This window comes from Drosophila kikkawai, chromosome X (assembly GCF_030179895.1).
Source record: "Drosophila kikkawai strain 14028-0561.14 chromosome X, DkikHiC1v2, whole genome shotgun sequence".
Taxonomy (NCBI): Eukaryota; Metazoa; Arthropoda; class Insecta; order Diptera; family Drosophilidae; genus Drosophila; species Drosophila kikkawai.
The window spans coordinates 9,907,736-9,926,025 of NC_091733.1; the positions used below are offsets into that span (position 1 = coordinate 9,907,736).

An 18,290-nucleotide genomic window follows, 5' to 3' on the forward strand; every position below is an offset into this window, starting at 1 on the left:
TTCATTTTACACCACCTCCCCCCGCCCACCGCCGCACGGTTGGAAAGTTGACGGAAAACCAAACTCGACTTGACTCGACGCGACTCGATGCCAGTCAACCATTTTGTTGACAGACAAACAAAAGTGCTGGCTAAATAAGCAAACATGTGCGCGCAGGCACATACACGAATAGACATTGTATACATTACGCCAAGGATATTTCAAATATTTCTTTTGAGATTTTGCAAAGTCGAAAATAACTTATAATTGCTAATGGTTTTTAAGTTGATCAAATATGTGCATAAGTAAGAAATTTTTGATTGCTTTTTAAAAATGTTTTATAATAAAAAAGGATTTTAGGGATTTAAATAAGAAATAATATTTGGGAAACCTAAAAATAAAGGTAGATAATGTCGCTAAGAATTTTGTCGTTTGAATTTTACAAAATGTTATAAAATAGTATATGTATTATTTATTTATTTACTATTTATTATTATCATTATCATTTATTTATCAAATTGGAACATTTGAAATTCCCAAGCACCAAAGAAAACTTTCGAAATAATTTGTTTATTCAGGGACACCCACATTCGCAGATTAATTCAGACTTTGCTGTCCAAATATAACCACACATCCCAGAGTTTGTTGGCTCTTTTTATTTGTATTTTTTTGTTTTTGAAGGAATTTGTCTTATTTACATTTGTCAAGCACTCCACTCACCTTTGACTGCGGTGTTTTCACTCTCTCTTTCTCGTTTCCTTGTTGGCTCTCGCTTCCTAATCCTCCTCTGATTTGCTTTGACAGCCGCAGAAAACAACAACAGATGCGATTCGAATTCGAATTCCGAATACTCGGCACACACACTTTCACTTTAGCTGTCGTTTTTTTCCTTAATTTCTTTTTTCAAAACTTTTGGCTCAGAGAAACTCTTGGCCAAAACATCTTTCTTTGCTCTTGCGAGAAATATTCAAATTTCTTAGCTTAGCTTAGCACAGAAACCAAAAAAAAAAAAGTATGGGATCGCTTGCAGCACTTTCGAAAAATTTCCAAATAATTTTTTAAAAACGGTGCGCGGGGACTGCGACTGCGCCTTTAAACTGTGACTGCTGATGCTGTGACTTCCGGACTTTAACTGTGACTGAGTCTGAGAATTGTCCTGCTGAGGCTGAGGCTGAGTACCGAACCGCACGAGAGTCTGTTGACGAATGAGTTTGAATCGCGCGACCGTTCGAGTTGCTAACAGCGACAGGACAACAAGTTGTTATGCCATTAACATGGCTGTTACACATCCTGCAAAGCTAACAGAGCCTGAAAAAAGCTCCAGGACGAAAAAGTTTAGCCGGTGTAACCGCCACAATTTGGCTTTCGGGAATTTCCATTCATGGAAAACTTTAAATTTTACATTTTAAAATAAATTAAATTCATTTTAGCGAGATCATACTGTCTCTTAAAAGTAAAGCGCCCGCTTGGCGCAAAACTTAATTGGAATTAGCTTCTTAAAATATATTTTCAAGATCTGCAGAAACCGACCCCAGAATTACCCATATCCCAGAGATAAACACAGTTTATGTATATTTTTTTCATCTTTTATTTTCCGTTTTTTTTCTCTTTTGTATGAAAACATCTCCTTATATTCACCTGTCGACTTCCTGCGACTTCTATCTAAAAAAAAAAAACACTGACTCTTTAACATATTTTTGTTTTCTTCCAAAAAACAGAAAAAGAATGACAGTCTAAGATCGGAAATGGATGCGGGGGAGTAGAACGCAAAATAAAACGCAAAAGTTAATCAATTGATTTGTAATAATAGGACTAATTAATTTATCGTACAATTGGAAGGTTTTGTTGTCTCAATCAATCAATGTCTCTCTTCCATTTTTCGCCTGGCTTCATTCTATCTTCTGCAGTCATTCTTCTAAGCTTTTTCATGTGTCTTCAACAAACGAAGACGATTCTCAAGAAATTTAATTATAGGTTATATTTTTTAAAGGTTTTCTTGTTTTCTTTTTTGTTTTTTGTGGAGTATGTGCAGAGTTTGGGCATTTGGAAAATTGAAATTTCTAAAACAAAACTGTGGAAACATTTGTTTGTTGGTTTAAAGACTAACAATCTCGCGATAAACGAATAAAAAAATAATGGATAGGTGTATCTCTAGAGATGATCGAACATGACATCGTACATAACTAATTAATTACGAAACTGTGTATGCTGCTCCCTCCTACAGGATGAAAAATGGTGGTTTATTGCTGCTCCAGCTTCAGCTGGTGTTGTTGCTGCCGCTGTTGTTAGTGCTCTTGTTGTTGTTGTTGTTGGGGATATGCAGTCTTGAGCGGATCGATTGATTTAATCATCGCCAGCTGATCGCTTGACCTTGCGCTGCTTGGGGCTCTGCTGGCTGGCGGCCTTGGGACTAGCCTGCTTGCCGGGCTTCGGCGAAGTCTTGGGCGTCTTAGACTTGGGCGGGGATTTCTCTGCAATTAAAAAAAAATATATATATATAATATTAGCTTTAATTCAAGGGAAATCATTTTCCATTGCTTACGCAGCGCTCGCAGCGTCTCCTGTGGCACCCAGTCGTAGTCGATGGTGCTGTCGTTGGCGGTACCGGTCTCGATCACCTTCTTGGCGGCGGCACGCTTGCGCTTGCCAGAGCTGCCCAGCAGATACTGCTGGCCGATGACCAGGAGCAGGACGACAATGCCGGCCAGCAGGACGTACAGGAAGAAGGTCTCGCCATCGAGTCCCTCATCGACCTCCGAAATCAGAACAGTTTCGTTGAAGACAGCCTCGTTGTACTGAATGCCATTGGCATCGCGGTAGGCCAGAGCAATGTTCAGTCCAAAGGGACGGCCGGCGAACTGATCCGAGGGCAGGAAGGTGTACGAAACGGTCGACTCGAAGCCGGGCTTCACCTCACGGTTGTAGGCCACAGCCGAGAAGTTCTGAATGAAGTAGTTGAAGTCCATTGGGTAGCGGAACGAGGCCTCCACGGTCTCGATCACAAACTCTTCGGCGCCCTTGTTCGTGAATCCGATGAGGAACTCCACGGGCTTGCCACCGGGCAGATCCAGCTGCTGGCCAGGCGTGTACAGGGGTTTCGTGAATAACAGATAGGTGTCCGCATTCGGAGAGCTGCTGCTACCCGAATCGTTGTCCTCGTCCGCCTCCGCATCCTCACCAGTCACCGCACCCTCCTCACTGTCCACATCCACCAGATCATCCTCAGCCGCCGCCTCGGCAGCAAAGGCACCAAACTTGGTTGCTGTAAAAAGAGAAGGGAATTTGATTAAAGATGGTTCTGTTTTTGGAAAGGTGTAAATGGAGTGGTCAGAAATCAGATTAGTCTGAAACTTGGCAGCTTTATTTGCTGATATAGTAAAGTAACAGGTACCAAAAATTGATTAAGAAGTCTCATAAATCAACAAAATAATTGATAAAATATCATATTAAAGGAAATAGTCTCAGAGAATCTTTTAAACTTTGTTTCAAACATTTTCAAGTACAATATTTAAACAGGTGAGAATGAGGTTTGTATACAAAAAACAACAAATATTTGCTTATCTACAGAGATTATTTGCTTGGAAACTATTTTATATATTATTATTTATAATTTTAAATATGGAAAAATATCGGAAAAATATCTCAAAAACAGAATTTCCTGAGAAATCCATAAGATATAGTAAACCGATTTGAGTGAAACATTATTTTGTAAACTTAAAACACTTGATCTTGAAAATGAACACATATATTTGCATATAACCCAGTTAATTTCCAGGGCAGCTACAAGATATAGTAATCCGATTTTAGTGAAACTTGGTAATATTACTGGAAAACCGAAGAGTGGCCATTGTGGAGAGTTTGAAGACTTGATCTTGAGGAACAACCAAGATATAGCCATTCGAAGCCGCCGAAAGGCATGAGTAAGAGCGAGAGGGCTATAGAAGGTCGGCGTGCCAACTCAACAGTTTTCAAGTGTCGCCGCGAAAATCCGTGGAAAACGTTGAATGAAAATGTCCAAAAAACGATGATACTGACTGCTTTCCCGGGCCACAAAGGCCGTATGATATTCCACGTAGCAAACGCAGCGTCGGCAGTGCCACGTATGCGACGCCCCCGCCCCTCCGCCACCTTGGTGAGCGTCCGGCGGAATCGCCGTTATTTATCGCAGCCAAAAGTGGGGCGAGATCCGGCGAAGTACTTACGCGCAGAGAAGGTGGTGATGACGATGGGCAGGACCATCAGCATTAGGAACATCAGGTGCTTCATCTTGTCGCTTTTTCGGCTGCAATTCAATGCGCGGCACGGGGAAAATCAGAGCAGGGGAACACACTCGCACGAACAACCGTTGCGTTCAGGGGAAACTAGCAGAGTGACGAAAACAGTGGCGGCGACAGCCGAAGTGGCACGAAGTCGTCACGACTTTCACTGTCAAATGTCTACGTGGTGCCACGTCTAGGGTTGCCAGGCCATCGCGCCGGGCGCCGACAGCTGCCCTTTCGCGTGGGATATTTCGTGTCCGGTGAGGGCAATCAGCAAGTGCATCAATGAAACAGGCAACGAAATAATTCTTTTTATACATCGTCGTAGCCAATTTCTTACATCAACACGAAAACTGTAATATATTATTCGATTTTTGTTGGCTCGGCAACCCGGTTTTGGCAAACAGTGCTGCAAAACTCTACAACTGTCACTGTTCGTGTATTTGCAAGTTATTCACTTAAAACGTGAAAACGGGCCGATGAAACGTTTTATAAACTCCATAAATAACATTATGTTTATACTATTTTCGCCTGAAAGTCTTTTTTATTGCTAATTAGCACAGATGTTGTAGCTAACAACACTGTATGGCTATCGATATATCGCAAGAATGGGGCTGCCAACTTGGACTTTTTTAAGTTGATAGAAAATAATTCACGCAATTTAACCATTTTAGTATTATTTATACATCACTCTACACTGCAACTCAACGCTTTATTAATAATAATCTGTTCAAATTACTATTTCTAAGCAAAAATAAGTCTTGTTCCTGCTTTAATAAATTAAATTTAGCTATCGTCAGCCATTTTCGTGCCCGCCAGCCGATAGTTGGCAGCGCCGATTATTGCAGCTATCGGCCGTGGAAGCGCAGCCAAGTTCACGCCGCCGCACCGATAACCGCTCAACTTCCTTTTTGCTTGCGGCTGTCAATTGAAGCGCAACTTGCACGTGAATTTTCTCTGCGAATTTTCAGCGAATTTCGATAAGCCATGGACAAACCAGTTGTGTGGGCTCGCGTCATGAAGGTCCTCGGCCGCACCGGCTCCCAGGGCCAGTGTACCCAGGTTAAGGTGGAGTTCCTCGGCGAGCAGAACCGCCAGATCATCCGCAACGTGAAGGGACCCGTGCGCGAGGGCGACATTCTCACCCTGCTGGAATCCGAACGTGAGGCCAGAAGACTCCGCTAACGGGGTTGATGCTCCTCTGCTGCCTTGGATCTATTTAGAAGGTGAGTTCCCCTGTCTTCAGCGCCATAAAAGCAGCCTCCTAATGTCTGTTTTCCCTTTGTTTTTCAGATACTTTTGATTTAATGTTTGCACGAGGCTCTGGCATCGCAAAATACGTTATAAACAAATGCAAATATAAACGTAATTGAATTCCCAAGTTGACAAAATGTGTTTTAAATAAATCTGGAGTAGTGGACAACCCCTGAAAATACAAAACAAAAAACCCAAACTGTGGTTTTCATTTATTTAATTTTTTTTATTGTGATATTGAGTGTCGAGTGCAAATTTAAAGACAATGCGTGGATAAGTGTTGAAGGAAAATCATGGCATTGCTTAACGAATTCGATTGTCAAAAGATCTGTTAGTGCTGCAGAGCGAAATTTCGTCGAGTTTAAATGGAAAAATCCATATGATCAGCAGGGATTTATGTTTACACGTTACTCAGGCCTCAACTAGCCGGGAAAACTATGACGAAATGCTTCTTAATACAAGCAAATTGTCCTGATAGATGTTCAATTGGATTCAATGCGTTTTTTGTTGTGAAATATATTCAAATACCAGTAGATATATTCAGGTCGTAGTCAGAATAAGCATAATTTTGCTTTAAAATCTTCCTAATGAATGTTTATTCACTTTAGAGCGAGGCTTAGATTATTAAATATAATAAACCACAATTGTGTCAAATGAAAGGCTCAACAATCCATATTATAGCTTAAGGCAGAAGTATAGCTTCTTAAAAGTGAGATGAAACCAAACAAGGAAATTATAATGTAAGCTTTACATTAAAAACAGAGGCCAGAAGCTAAAGTAATGCAGTTTTTTTAATGCAAAATCCCCAACAAAAAACTGAAAAATGCCATGATTTCCCTCAACACAAAGAAAACACCATAATATATCCTTTCAGTTTAAGCACCGACTATAGTTTGTGGACCATCCACTCTTATAAGTTTCTCCTGTACAAAATCCAAGGGCTTTTTTAACAATCGTTCGATTTTGGCCAAGCCCAAAGTCATAGAGGCTTCTATATGCTCCGGCAGTTGGAGATCGGACTTGAAGGCCTCCAGAGCAGATTCTCCCAGTGCAAACTTTGGATGAAGCTGCCGCAGATGAAGTTCCAGATATTTCGTTTGATTTTGCATGGATTTCAGGGATTCTTCGAGGAAATCAAGGAGTTCCTTTAAAAAGCCAGGGGTCTCCGATGTTTCTTGTTCTGTTGTTAGTTGCATGCACTCATTTTTGAATTCCTCTACTTGAATGAATACTTCAAAGAGTTCCTCGTCTAAATGTAAACTATAACAAATACAATATAGGGCGTAAGTGTGTATTCTGCAGGTTGGAAGCCGGGTCACTTACATGCTGTTGTACAGGCCTTGGAAGGCTTCTTGGCAGGCAGAAAGTAGGTAAACCGATGCAGCTTCATTTTTACTAAATGATAAACATATGATTAAATTGTTACAACTAATTGGAGTGCTATTGCATACCCCTTAACCAAGCGATATCTCTGATTCAGTTCCCACAAACGGTTTGCTTTATTCGTCAATTCGGCTGTTTTTGAGCCCCTCAACTCATGGTAACTCTTTACGGAGACGACCAATCGCTGGAGCTGTTGCCTGAGGCTGTTGTTGTAGTATTCTATGCGCTCTGGCGGCATTAACATCGCGGCAAAGCATTAGAATTTACCCAAAACAAATTTAATTAGTTTGGCACATGGCCGGCCACCGTCGCTTGTCAACACTGGTCGTGTTGGTAAACGTCTTTTAGGCGATATATATCGAAAGAGCTGAGTTACAAATTTGTTAAATTTAATAATTAATTTTTGAATTGAAAATGTTTAATATGTTATTATTTGACTCTATTATATTTTTTTATTTGATTTGTATTATAATTCTTAATTATGTTATTTATTTGTGTACTGATAAAAACTTGATCTTAAAGTAAATGTTATGACATATAAAATATAGATATGTTTATTTAAACTGAAATAATAATAATTAATACGTTAAAGGTGTTTTATGTTTCGTGGCACAACTATTGCCTTAAGAAATCAGTAAAGTTTTGTAAAAGTTTCGCTTATTTAATAAATATATTTATAGGAAGAAACACTAGTCATATAAATTTCACATGTTCTATATTTTTATTAAACACCCTTTGGTTAGCACAATTCAAATATGGTTTAATAACATCAAAAATTTATGATCTATCGCAGCCACCGATATATATCGCAATCAGCAACAGCTGATGAGGAAAAAGCAAAACAGAGAAATAGTAGGACCAGATATCTTTCCCCTCGCCGTTTTCGCCATAACACGAACGTAAAAATTATTCAACATTCGATGAAACTGCTCTAAATTGACTTTTATCACAGAAAAGCCAGAGCGAGATGCGACTGATCCGCATCACGGCGCTGCGCCAGCGCCTGGCCGACAAGCTGGTGATGCCGGAGCGACTGAAGGACACATTTGTGGAGAAATGGATCAAGTACTGGAACGGCCTGATGCGCGACTACTCCGAGGTGGCGGTTGGCGTGGTCCGCGAGTCCTATGCCCGCCCCAAGAAGGCGCTGTTCTATGGCACCGGGCTAGTCCTGCTCTACAAGAGCGCTGTAAACAATCCCAGCGAGGATTGTTTCATGACGCTGCTGCGACGAGACACCAACAGGATGATAACGGTGGCAAAGGATCAACAGAATCCCGTGGCGGCGGAATACCTGCTCACATTGGAGCAGGCCGTTAACCAGAAGAAGCTCCGCCTGCTCTCGCTAGGCATCTGCACGCTGCTCTGGGTGGATCTGTATGACGAGGACGACTGCACATATCCGGCCATCTGCGAGTACACCAAGGTGGGCCTCCTCAACTTCCACGAGCGCGTCATCGATGTGGGCTTCTGGAACGAGTTCTGGCGGCTCAGGTGGAAGATGCGCAACTTTGATGTGAATTACCTGTGAGGGATCTGGAGACGGGATCTCCTTGACGTTGCCTTAAGTTAACTATAACCTTACGATGTTGTTGCTCCCTGTTTAAGCCAACCAAAAAGAATACAATGTATGTTATGTATTTAGCATTTTCGGGTAACATTTATAATGTAATATCATACATGGACTCTTTTTTGTTCTTGAATCAGGCACTAACAATTCCCTTTGGCTTGAACTGTGCTCCCTCTAGGAGCCTGTGGCCGGCTGCGCTGCTGCTGCTTCCACGATCTTCTTTGGCTTAAATTGAGTCTCCAAGAGATCTTGGCAATCCTGCAGCTTGGCCAGATTATTGATCTTACCCTGGAAACTGCTCTCCTTGCCGTTGCCCTTGCCCTCGAGCAGGTCGAGGAACTGTGGTCCCAGTTGCTGGACAATTTCCGGATCGCCGCGCAACACCATATGGCCCTTGGCACTGCTGCCGGCGGACACGCCCTCGGAGACGGTCAGAAAGTAGAAAATCTCGTCGGGTGCTAATCGCAGGAACGTATTGATGAAGTCCACCTCGATGCCATCGCGCCGATGGAGGCAAAAGTACTTGGGACGCTCCTTCTTCGGCAAATCCTCCAGCCGCTCGGCCTCGGCGGTGGCGAAATCCTTGAGCAGCAGCTGAAACGATTTTCGGGTGCCCTTAACATTCTGCTGCAGCTTCTGGAGCAGATCCAGATGCTGGGCTGGACCGCCTCTGTGAAATACAATCGGGGATTAACATGGTATATATCCGAGAAAGACCTTGGGAACTCACTTGAGGGCCTGGGTGAGCTGCTGTTCGCGCTGGAAAACCTCGCCCAGTTTGGTGAGAACCCTTTCGCCGACCACAAAGTGAACATTGATATTGGTCTTGACCTTCTCCGCGTACAGCAGCTTGACGCACTGCAGCTGGGAGAGATTCGTGACGTGGGTACCGCAGCACATGTTGCTCTCAATGCCCTCGATTCGCACCACCCGGGCCAGGCCCTCATGATCCTTGGGCAATCCCCTGGGCGCTCTGGCGTCCTGGAACTCCTGTGCCACCTCGGGGTCGACAAGAACCACCGATACCTCGCGTCCCTCACGGATTAGATCATTGGCCTGGCGCTCGATGAGATCCAGCGACTCGCGACTGATCAGATGGGGCGTGCTTAGCTGGATGTAGGATGTGCTGCTGCCCATTGACCAGGAGGTGGTGTCATACTTGAACTCCCGATCGAAGAGCGCCGTGATTAGGTGCTGACCCGAGTGCTGCTGCATGTGATCAAGCCGCCGCTGGTAGTCCAGAACTTGCAGTACCTCCGCGCCCGCATCGAAGCTTCGAGGCGATTCCACAAAGTGAACGGCAGTGGTTCCCTTGCGCTGGACATTCCTCACCGAGAAGCCATCCAGGGTGCCGTAGTCGCAGGGCTGGCCGCCGCCCTCGGGAAACAGGATGGTGTCCTCGCAGATCACATTGAAGCCCTTGAGGGTCTGCACTTGGCCATCGGTATTGGTCCAGTCCAAAGTGGCGAACTCGCAGCTGACAACTTTTGTCTTGAACTGTGACCAAGAATTGGGTAAGAATTATGTAATTATCTGATATCTAGGGCTAATAATATAGTCACCTGCTTCAGGAAGCTGTCCTCCTGGCACTTAAAGACCATCTTGTCATTCAATTAGCCCAATTGCCAGCCTGATTTTCCAAACAATAAAACTTATGAGTGATTCTGTCAACAAGTGTTCATTTCTGCCGTTCGTTCACGGCACCGGTTCATTCTAGAGATGCGCAAATATTCACGGTGAAACGGTCACGCTAATTATGATAATAATAAAATGGTAATTTTTTTTTATTAATTTTTTGATGCATGTGCTTATTGTTTTATTTTATAAAATATATTTTAAGATATAAGACCTGTTTTTATTTTTTAGATTGAAGAAAGTTAAAAACGTTTCTGGTTTGAGTGTCGCAGTTCATCACTGAAAATATCTGCTCAAAGCTAAGTGACTAGTTCAGCAAGGCTTTTAAATTGATTTAAAAATGCAATGATAATTAAATATATTTTAAACAAATTAAAAATGTAACTTAGCGTGGAGATATTTTAGTTTTATAAAGCTTAATTGAAGTCAATTAAAGGTTACTAATCAGCACTCCTTCTTCTTTTTTATTTCCCTCTTGCTCTTATTCACATCCTCTTTCCGTCTCGCTCTCTATCGTGGACCGTTGGATCGAAAGTGATTTTCAAGAATGCCACTTGTTTAATTCTAAAAATATACATATTTCCTTTTTTAAATTTCCCTTTATTAAAACTCTATTTGCTTTATTTAATATTTAATAATTTCATTTATTATTTTGTTATAATCGCAGGGCTGCCTTATCAGCTTCAAACTGGGGAGCTGCCAGACCGTTGCAAGAAAACTTAACGAATCCCGCTCTCTCTCCCTCTCTCTCAAACAAAGGCGCGCAGAGATAAGGAGAGAGCAAGAGAGAGGCGCACTTGTCGTCCTGTGATTTGCGCCTTACGTCTTTGGCTGCTCAACAGTTTCCTGCCAATGTCCCGTTACGACACACCGTTACGTTATTTCCTATCAGCATAACGGTAGCAACGGATTCGGGGCCCTTTAAATAAGTTTAAATGCAACCACCTGCCGTTAATCAACAAGGATAATCGCCCAGATCCACGTCGTTCCCGTATCATATCGCCAACGCCGCGATTTTGTCGGTTTAACCCCGTTAACCCTGTTTTGTTTTCTGCGACTTCCGTTTCATTTTTCGCGAGTGTTTTTTGTCGGTTATATAAGTGGACACAGGCACACGGGAAACACATATAAATTATTCTACGAAAGGATACAAACAAAGTGAGAAAATGGAACACAACTGTCTCTTGTCGCCCACCACATTTGCATGCTATTTTTCTAAAGTAAAAATGTGGGTCTCCATGACGGCCAGGTCCTTTCGAGAGTTGGGATCAAAATCAAAGCCTCACCTGCATTGTCCTGGCAACTAAAACCCAAACTAATTGCTACCACCAGTCGCTGGGGGGTAATGTGTAAAAATTCCATTACACTGCATTAGTTGGTGGGTGGAAAATCTGAGAGGGGGGGCCGGGGGCCAAGGGGCTCTAAAAAGGACTTTCAGTTGATTGATTTATTGTGTGTGCCCAGTCACGCATATCCCATAGCTGTCATAGTGTTGGTGACCATGTGCCCCTGTGTGTGTGCCTGTTTGTGTCTGTGTGCCAGTTTCCCTTTTGCATGATTTGATTGATGGCAAAATGGCAGAGAGAAAAAATATATAGAGGTTAAGTTATGACATGCTGTTGCATGCATTTGTAGCTCAATTTTTGTATGTTATACTTAAGAATCTAGGAATATTTCGTTAAATAATTAAGCAAACAGTTTTCAACTTTATAATTTTGATGCCTTAATATTTTTTATATTAAAAATAAGAATTTTCTAGAAAAGTTTTAAACTATATTAAAAAAAAATTACAATTTTTTCCGGATAATACTTTTGTTAAATATTTTTTCTCTCTGTGCACGCATGCAATGTGTACGATTATTATTAGTAATTACGTACTATGTATTTCACTCAACAAAAGCAGCTAGCAGCACTGCGATGGCGTCTACTACTAATGCACCGTTATCACCAGCAATTAAGCACTAACAAAAGCACCAAAAAGACAAACAAAAGAAACAGTTACTCTGAGAAAACTTTTAAACTGCAACTAATATTCAAACACGACGATAAACAACAACAACAATAGCAAGGGGAAGGCAGAATGCTCTTTATTTAGCGGCCAGAAAGTATGCAACGAAAAATGTCCAGCGAACTGTTAGTTACCTGAACGCAACACCAGGCGGCGCTAAGGAAGAGAGCGAGCGAGCGAGAGAGAGAGAGTTGGCGGATAATTAGAGAAAACGGAAACGGAAACACAGCACACACACACAGACACAAACAAACACATGCACAGCACCCCTAGACACACATAGAATACCGCCTCTAATAAATCAAGAAATAATAATTATAATAATAATAAACCGCAATCATGGCCAACACAGCACAGTTATTGCGTCGCCAGAGCTCCCGGGATATAGTCCTTAAAAGCCAGAAAAGCATTGATCAGCTGGAATTGAGGGTAAATTGAATTAAATTATAATTTTTATATTTCATATTTATTTAAAAATCTCGATTTTAGGAACTGCGCGGCCGCTTGGTACCCAAGGAACATGGCGTCAGCCATCACCATCACACGTCGCTGCATCTGCACCAGCCACTTTATGGAGCCACCAATCAGGGCTTTATGTCCGATGCCTTCGATGAGTCCTCGGAACTGGAACAGGATCCGCCGCCCTTTGGCTCCGAGGCAAGCACCTCCAAGGCCAAGGCCGAGCTGGTGGCCAATGCTGCGGCGGCGGATCAGCAACAGGACATTGTGGAGGGCGAGAAGGAGGGCGAGGAGCGTGAGAGCTGGGACAGCAAGATAATGTTCCTGCTGGCCACCATTGGGTAAACTAAATTATATATTTAATATATTTATATTACTTAATGTTAATGTTAATTTATTTTAGCTATGCCGTTGGTCTTGGCAACGTGTGGCGCTTCCCGTATCTGGCCCAAAAGAATGGCGGTGGTGCCTTCCTGGTGCCCTACTTCATCATGCTGTGCATCCAGGGTATACCCATCTTTTACCTGGAACTGGCCATTGGCCAGCGTTTGCGCAAGGGCGCCATCGGTGTCTGGAGCCAGGTGTCACCATATTTGGGCGGCATTGGCATCTCCTCGGCGGTGGTCAGCTATATAGTGGCTTTGTACTACAACACGATAATTGCCTGGTGCCTGATCTATCTGCTGCACAGCTTCGAGTCACCGCTACCGTGGGCGGACTGCCCCACGCGACTCTACTCCAACTATACGTACGACCATGAGCCGGAGTGTGTGGCCTCGTCGCCGACGCAGTTCTATTGGTATCGCACCACGTTGCAGTGCTCGGAGAGCGTTGACCTGCCGGAGAACTTTAACTATCACATGGCCATTGCGTTGATTGTCTCCTGGTTTCTGGTCTACATATGCATGGTCCAGGGTATAACGTCGTCGGGCAAAATTGTCTATATGACGGCCATCTTTCCGTACGTTGTCCTCATCATCTTCTTCTTTCGCGGGATCACGCTGAAGGGAGCCGCCGATGGGGTGGCCCATCTGTTTACGCCGCGATGGGAGACACTGCTGGATCCGGTGGTGTGGCTGGAGGCAGGCACCCAGATCTTCTTCTCGCTGGGCTTGGCCTTTGGCGGTCTGATTGCCTTCAGTTCGTATAATCCGGCGAATAATAATTGCTACAGGGACGCCATACTTGTGTCGCTGACAAATTGTGGCACTTCGATGTTTGCGGGAGTTGTGGTATTTTCGGTCATCGGATTCAAGGCCACGGCCACGTTTGATCGATGCACCGAGGAGAGGAACGGATTGATATCGCAGAACAAGACAACCAACCTGCCGGTGTGTGATTTGCAAACGGAGTTGGCCAATGTGAGTGGGGATTTTTTGATTAGTAGTAGTTGTAGATCTATATAAATCTTAGACATTAGATAAGAAAGTTTAGAAGGAATTGGAATAACTTGAAATTCTCAAATTTCAATCCTTAAATATTTCACAGCATACTTTTGGACTCTCTTTAAATAGATTTTTTGTAAAGATTTACAGAAATATTTATATAAAATATTTATTTATAATATATATTATATTCTTAAGATAAAATAATATAGTGGAGACTTGAAATCACTTGAAGTTCGGCCTAAAAGTATGCTATCAAATAATATATCCTTGAATTTCAGCCCATTTTCAAAACTAATTAAAAAAGAGTACAAAAGTCATGCTATTTATCAATTAGTTTCAAATACATTCTTATAATAATTTCTTTAATGTATATAATTATTTATAACTAATTCTAAGCGTTTTTTGTTGACCTACTTTCACAGAGTGCTTCGGGCACTGGACTGGCCTTTATTATATTCACGGAGGCGATCAATCAATTTCCGGGCGCCCAGCTCTGGGCCGTCCTTTTCTTCCTCATGCTGTTTACCCTGGGCATCGATTCGCAGTTTGGAACACTGGAGGGTGTGGTCACCTCGCTGGTGGACATGAAGCTCTTTCCCAACCTGCCCAAGGAATATATAGTGGGGGTATACATGCACTCCGATTATAATTAAAACCAAATATTTAATATAATCTCTTCGCTTTCCCCGACAGGCTTTGTGCTTTTCCTGCTGCCTGATTTCCATGTGCTTTGCCAACGGTGCCGGCAGCTACATCTTTCAGCTGATGGACAGCTTTGCCGGCAACTTTCCGCTGCTGATCATCGCCCTCTTCGAGTGCCTATCGATTAGCTATATCTATGGTGTGCGCCGATTCTCGGATGACATCGAAATGATGACCGGCTCGCGGCCCAATTTCTATTGGATGTTCTGCTGGAAGTATCTGTCCCCCTGTGCCATGGTCACCATCCTTCTGGCCTCGTTCTATCAGCTGCTAACCGAGGGCAGCAGCTACCCTGCCTGGATTGCCGCCAAAGGATCCACCGAGTCCATGGAGTGGCCACACTGGTGCATTGTCATTGCCTTCTTCTTGATACTCTCGTCCATCCTGTGGATACCAATTGTGGCGATTTTGCGGTAAGAAAGGGAAAAACTCCTTTGCGAATAATGACCTAGAAATTCAGTGAGACCCTAGTTCCATTTATAGCAAAGTTTATTTAAAAAAAAACCATGTACAAACTTCCTGCTAAACTTGAATATAATTTTATATATATAATTTTTAAATTTTCATAGCCTTTGCGGCATCAAGGTGGTGGAGGATTCGGATCCTGCCTGGTTTCCCGAGGCGGAACTGAAGGAAGTCCATGGCATTGTGCCACACGAGCCAACCGAACTGGAGCGTAGCATTTTCTGCTTCAACATGGATGGAACGGAGGGCATGTGCTGCCCCAAATATGGTCTCCCCGAGAAGTCCCTGGAGGAGGAGGAGTAAACGTGACAATAACCGAAATAGAAACCGATGAAATCGTAATGTAAATATGGACAATAACTAAGCACACACACTCACCGACGTTGGGCGGCGTCGATATCAAAGAAAACACTCCTATATATGGTCCCAAAGACTGTTAAAAAAAAAAGAAACGAAAACGAAAACGAAAACAAAAATACAAAGAGAAACCACAAAAACAATAAGGAAAATAGGAAAATAAAAACAAAATAAAGATAGCAATAGTAACAACAGGAACGGTGAAAACTCGACGCTGGATGCGCGGTTTCATTCAAGCAGAAAGCTAATCGTAGAAAAGAAAAAATGAAAGAAAAATGAAGAAAAATCGATAGAGAAATATTTCCGCATAACTTCATTAGCATGTGGCAAAATCGTAATCATAAAATCATAATTATACCGGTATTATGATTATCGCTTTCCATTTGCCAGGCCAGCCCTTGTAGGGGCTCTACATATCCGATTTCGTATAGCCATATTTGATTTCGAGCCCAAGAAGAGAAACCAACTGTAACTTGCTGACTATATATATATACATACATATACGATATACACAATAACTACTGTATGCTATTGATTTCGACTCGATTAATGTTAAGCCATAACCATATCATGCGGGCATTGGGCACCACCTATAATATACTATATACTATATATATTATCAGCTATATACCTATATTCATTCTCTGTTGTGATCAGCTCTTGGCTTTCTGTGTTTATTGTTGTTATCGAGGATACTGTTGCTCATATCACATCCGAAACTATGCTAGCCAAACTTTAAAGTCTCAGTGTTATAGGGAACGATGGGGGATATATATATTATGTTTTGCTCCAATCGAAAGTTATACCACATTACTTGTTGACCGCCATAACATAGCTCTCCACTCCACTGTACTTATGATCTACACACTCGAGATTAGTTAGGAACTGGGGATCGCATCTATAGGGGAGTATATCCCTAGATATATATATATATTTACATTTACATTTACATTTACATTTAACAAAACGCAAACGCAACCGTTCAACTAGCCCAAAAAAGAAATACAAATGAAAATATATGGAAGAGGAGGAACTCTATATATATATACATATACATAACTGGAGAAGGCTTAACGAAACGACTCACGATATCATTCCATCATGGACGAACTATTATACAAATTAATGAAAAATATATAAGCCTATATAGTATATATTTGTGTCTGTTGAAATTTGGTTAGAGGGTGGCTGGGTTACAGTTGGGGGTTAAGTTTTAACCTTTAACCTTAAGCAGACACCCGATAGCAATTGATTTCGCTGTATTATAAATTCAACATTTATTTGTGGTATATTTATACATATACATCGATATATATATTATATACATCTATTTAGAAGGAAAGAACAAATATATATTATACATGTATTAAGTGTTATTGATGTTGACAATAAAAGAAACCCATAAGAAACGAGTTTTAAACAAAGAAAAATGAATAAGAAACAAGTGAGATATAGACAAACTTCCGATACACACACAACCACCCACAGTTTGCTAAAAACAAAACAAAAAAAATAGAGTATGATAAAAGCAAAACGTATAAATACATATAAATATATTTACGGCGAAGCAATAATTATTAGATTCGATATTATTCCGATTATTGTTGTTATCGATTATTTTGCTCGCTCTCGAAAATGTCTCGTAATTGATGTAAAACTCACTCATTCGTACTGATCATGATAATGCTAATAATTTACTAATATTTAATTCGCAACTGATAAATTATAAAGAGAATTCCAACTAAAAATGACAATAAACAATATAAAACTAAGACTTGAATTGTATTTGAATTTTTCCAGGGCTTCTTTTGTCTTAAGTTTTTATTTTTCAATTTTAAGTTATGTTTTTTAAAGTCTATGTAGATTATAATTTCCAAGAATTATATGAAATCTCCATAAATTATGAAGCTTGGTCAGCACTTAACAGCAGTAACTACACTGAGGTAATTTATTATTATTTTTTTGTTTGAAATTTTAATGTTTATTATACAATAATTAAACTTATTACTAAGCTTAACATACTTAAATTAATTTAAATACCTACCAATAATTTTATATAATTTTAGGATCGCCAGAGATGAAGCTGGAGAAGCGAGCAGATGGAAGGACAGACCTCAACCGGATGGCAGTAGAGGACGGTGATCGGATCTTGGCTCCGGGCTATATGAATGCCTGCAGCAGGCGTAGATAATTAAAATATTTATAAATACAATTTAAATATGTAAATGTAATTGATGGAACACACAAATATGAATCAATAAAAGATGGAGAAATCAATGTACAATTTTTTGGTAAAGGCGGCATTTATTTGGGATCGTTTAAGGAAAAATTTAATTATTTTGAAAGTAAAATCTAAATTTTTTCTGAATTTTAAACATTTTTTTCGGATGTTTTACAATTTTTCTAACTTTTTCTAAATTTTTAAAATTTGTCTGAATTTTTAACATTTTTTTTTCATATTTTTTATATTGATTTTTTTTTATAATTTTTAAAATTTTTTTTAATATTTTAACTGCCAAATTTGAATTTGAACTTAACTGCCAAATTTGAATTTGAATTTACCTGCCAAATTTGAATTTGAATTTAACGACGATCAGTTTCAGTGTGACCAGGATTATGTCCCCGCTAACTTGCGCCGGCTCCCAAATGGTTTGAAACTTGGACTTTTTATAACAGTTTATACCAGTTTTCAGTTGCTTGCTGCTGATTTCTGTTCGCCTGTTACCCCAATTTGGGAAACGGGCAATTTGCATGGAAATGATCGGAAATTTGGATTGGCTGCTGTAGGGATGTTGTTGTAAAAAGGTTGTTGTTGCCATCAAGCTGTTGTT

The 18,290-nt window shown here is 41.1% G+C and overlaps 7 protein-coding genes across 8 annotated transcripts in view; 3 read left to right on the plus strand and 4 right to left on the minus strand.

Moving 5' to 3' along the window:
- Positions 1–1,155, minus strand: part of LOC108085753 (uncharacterized) — a 57,857-nt gene extending 56,702 nt beyond the window's left edge. For both annotated transcript variants that reach the window (XM_070287821.1, XM_017182491.3), the window contains exon 1: positions 700–1,155. The gene's annotated coding sequence lies outside the window, so the exon portion shown is untranslated. The remainder of the gene's footprint in view (positions 1–699) is intronic.
- Positions 1,156–1,543: 388 nt separating this feature from the next.
- On the minus strand, positions 1,544–4,363 carry l(1)G0320 (signal sequence receptor subunit 1 l(1)G0320). The gene is made up of 3 exons (XM_017182526.3): positions 4,182–4,363; positions 2,522–3,241; positions 1,544–2,450 (listed from the first exon to the last, which is right to left on the minus strand). Exons 1-3 carry the CDS (start codon positions 4,243–4,245, stop codon positions 2,323–2,325), a joined length of 912 nt encoding a protein of 303 aa, XP_017038015.1. The 5' UTR covers positions 4,246–4,363; the 3' UTR covers positions 1,544–2,322.
- Positions 4,364–5,138: 775 nt separating this feature from the next.
- Positions 5,139–5,619, plus strand: RpS28b (Ribosomal protein S28b). Its single transcript, XM_017182531.3, has 2 exons — positions 5,139–5,464; positions 5,532–5,619. Exon 1 carries the CDS (start codon positions 5,226–5,228, stop codon positions 5,421–5,423), a length of 198 nt encoding a protein of 65 aa, XP_017038020.1. The 5' UTR covers positions 5,139–5,225; the 3' UTR covers positions 5,424–5,464; positions 5,532–5,619.
- A 73-nt stretch (positions 5,620–5,692) lies between these two features.
- On the minus strand, positions 5,693–7,195 carry LOC108085780 (uncharacterized). Its single transcript, XM_017182530.3, has 3 exons — positions 6,944–7,195; positions 6,816–6,887; positions 5,693–6,752 (listed from the first exon to the last, which is right to left on the minus strand). Exons 1-3 carry the CDS (start codon positions 7,117–7,119, stop codon positions 6,368–6,370), a joined length of 633 nt encoding a protein of 210 aa, XP_017038019.1. The 5' UTR covers positions 7,120–7,195; the 3' UTR covers positions 5,693–6,367.
- A 433-nt stretch (positions 7,196–7,628) lies between these two features.
- Positions 7,629–8,560, plus strand: LOC108085778 (mitochondrial import inner membrane translocase subunit Tim29). Its single transcript, XM_017182528.3, has 2 exons — positions 7,629–7,774; positions 7,828–8,560. Exons 1-2 carry the CDS (start codon positions 7,655–7,657, stop codon positions 8,404–8,406), a joined length of 699 nt encoding a protein of 232 aa, XP_017038017.2. The 5' UTR covers positions 7,629–7,654; the 3' UTR covers positions 8,407–8,560.
- Positions 8,498–10,167, minus strand: LOC108085777 (alanyl-tRNA editing protein Aarsd1-A). The gene is made up of 3 exons (XM_017182527.3): positions 10,008–10,167; positions 9,176–9,942; positions 8,498–9,115 (listed from the first exon to the last, which is right to left on the minus strand). The coding sequence occupies exons 1-3, from the start codon at positions 10,044–10,046 to the stop codon at positions 8,620–8,622; spliced, it is 1,302 nt and encodes a 433-aa protein (XP_017038016.1). The 5' UTR covers positions 10,047–10,167; the 3' UTR covers positions 8,498–8,619.
- On the plus strand, positions 9,825–17,231 carry LOC108085752 (sodium-dependent neutral amino acid transporter B(0)AT3). The gene is made up of 8 exons (XM_041774893.2): positions 9,825–9,959; positions 10,748–11,238; positions 11,981–12,517; positions 12,578–12,888; positions 12,951–13,908; positions 14,358–14,561; positions 14,629–15,050; positions 15,207–17,231. The coding sequence occupies exons 3-8, from the start codon at positions 12,428–12,430 to the stop codon at positions 15,403–15,405; spliced, it is 2,184 nt and encodes a 727-aa protein (XP_041630827.1). The 5' UTR covers positions 9,825–9,959; positions 10,748–11,238; positions 11,981–12,427; the 3' UTR covers positions 15,406–17,231.
- Positions 17,232–18,290: the final 1,059 nt, after the last annotated feature.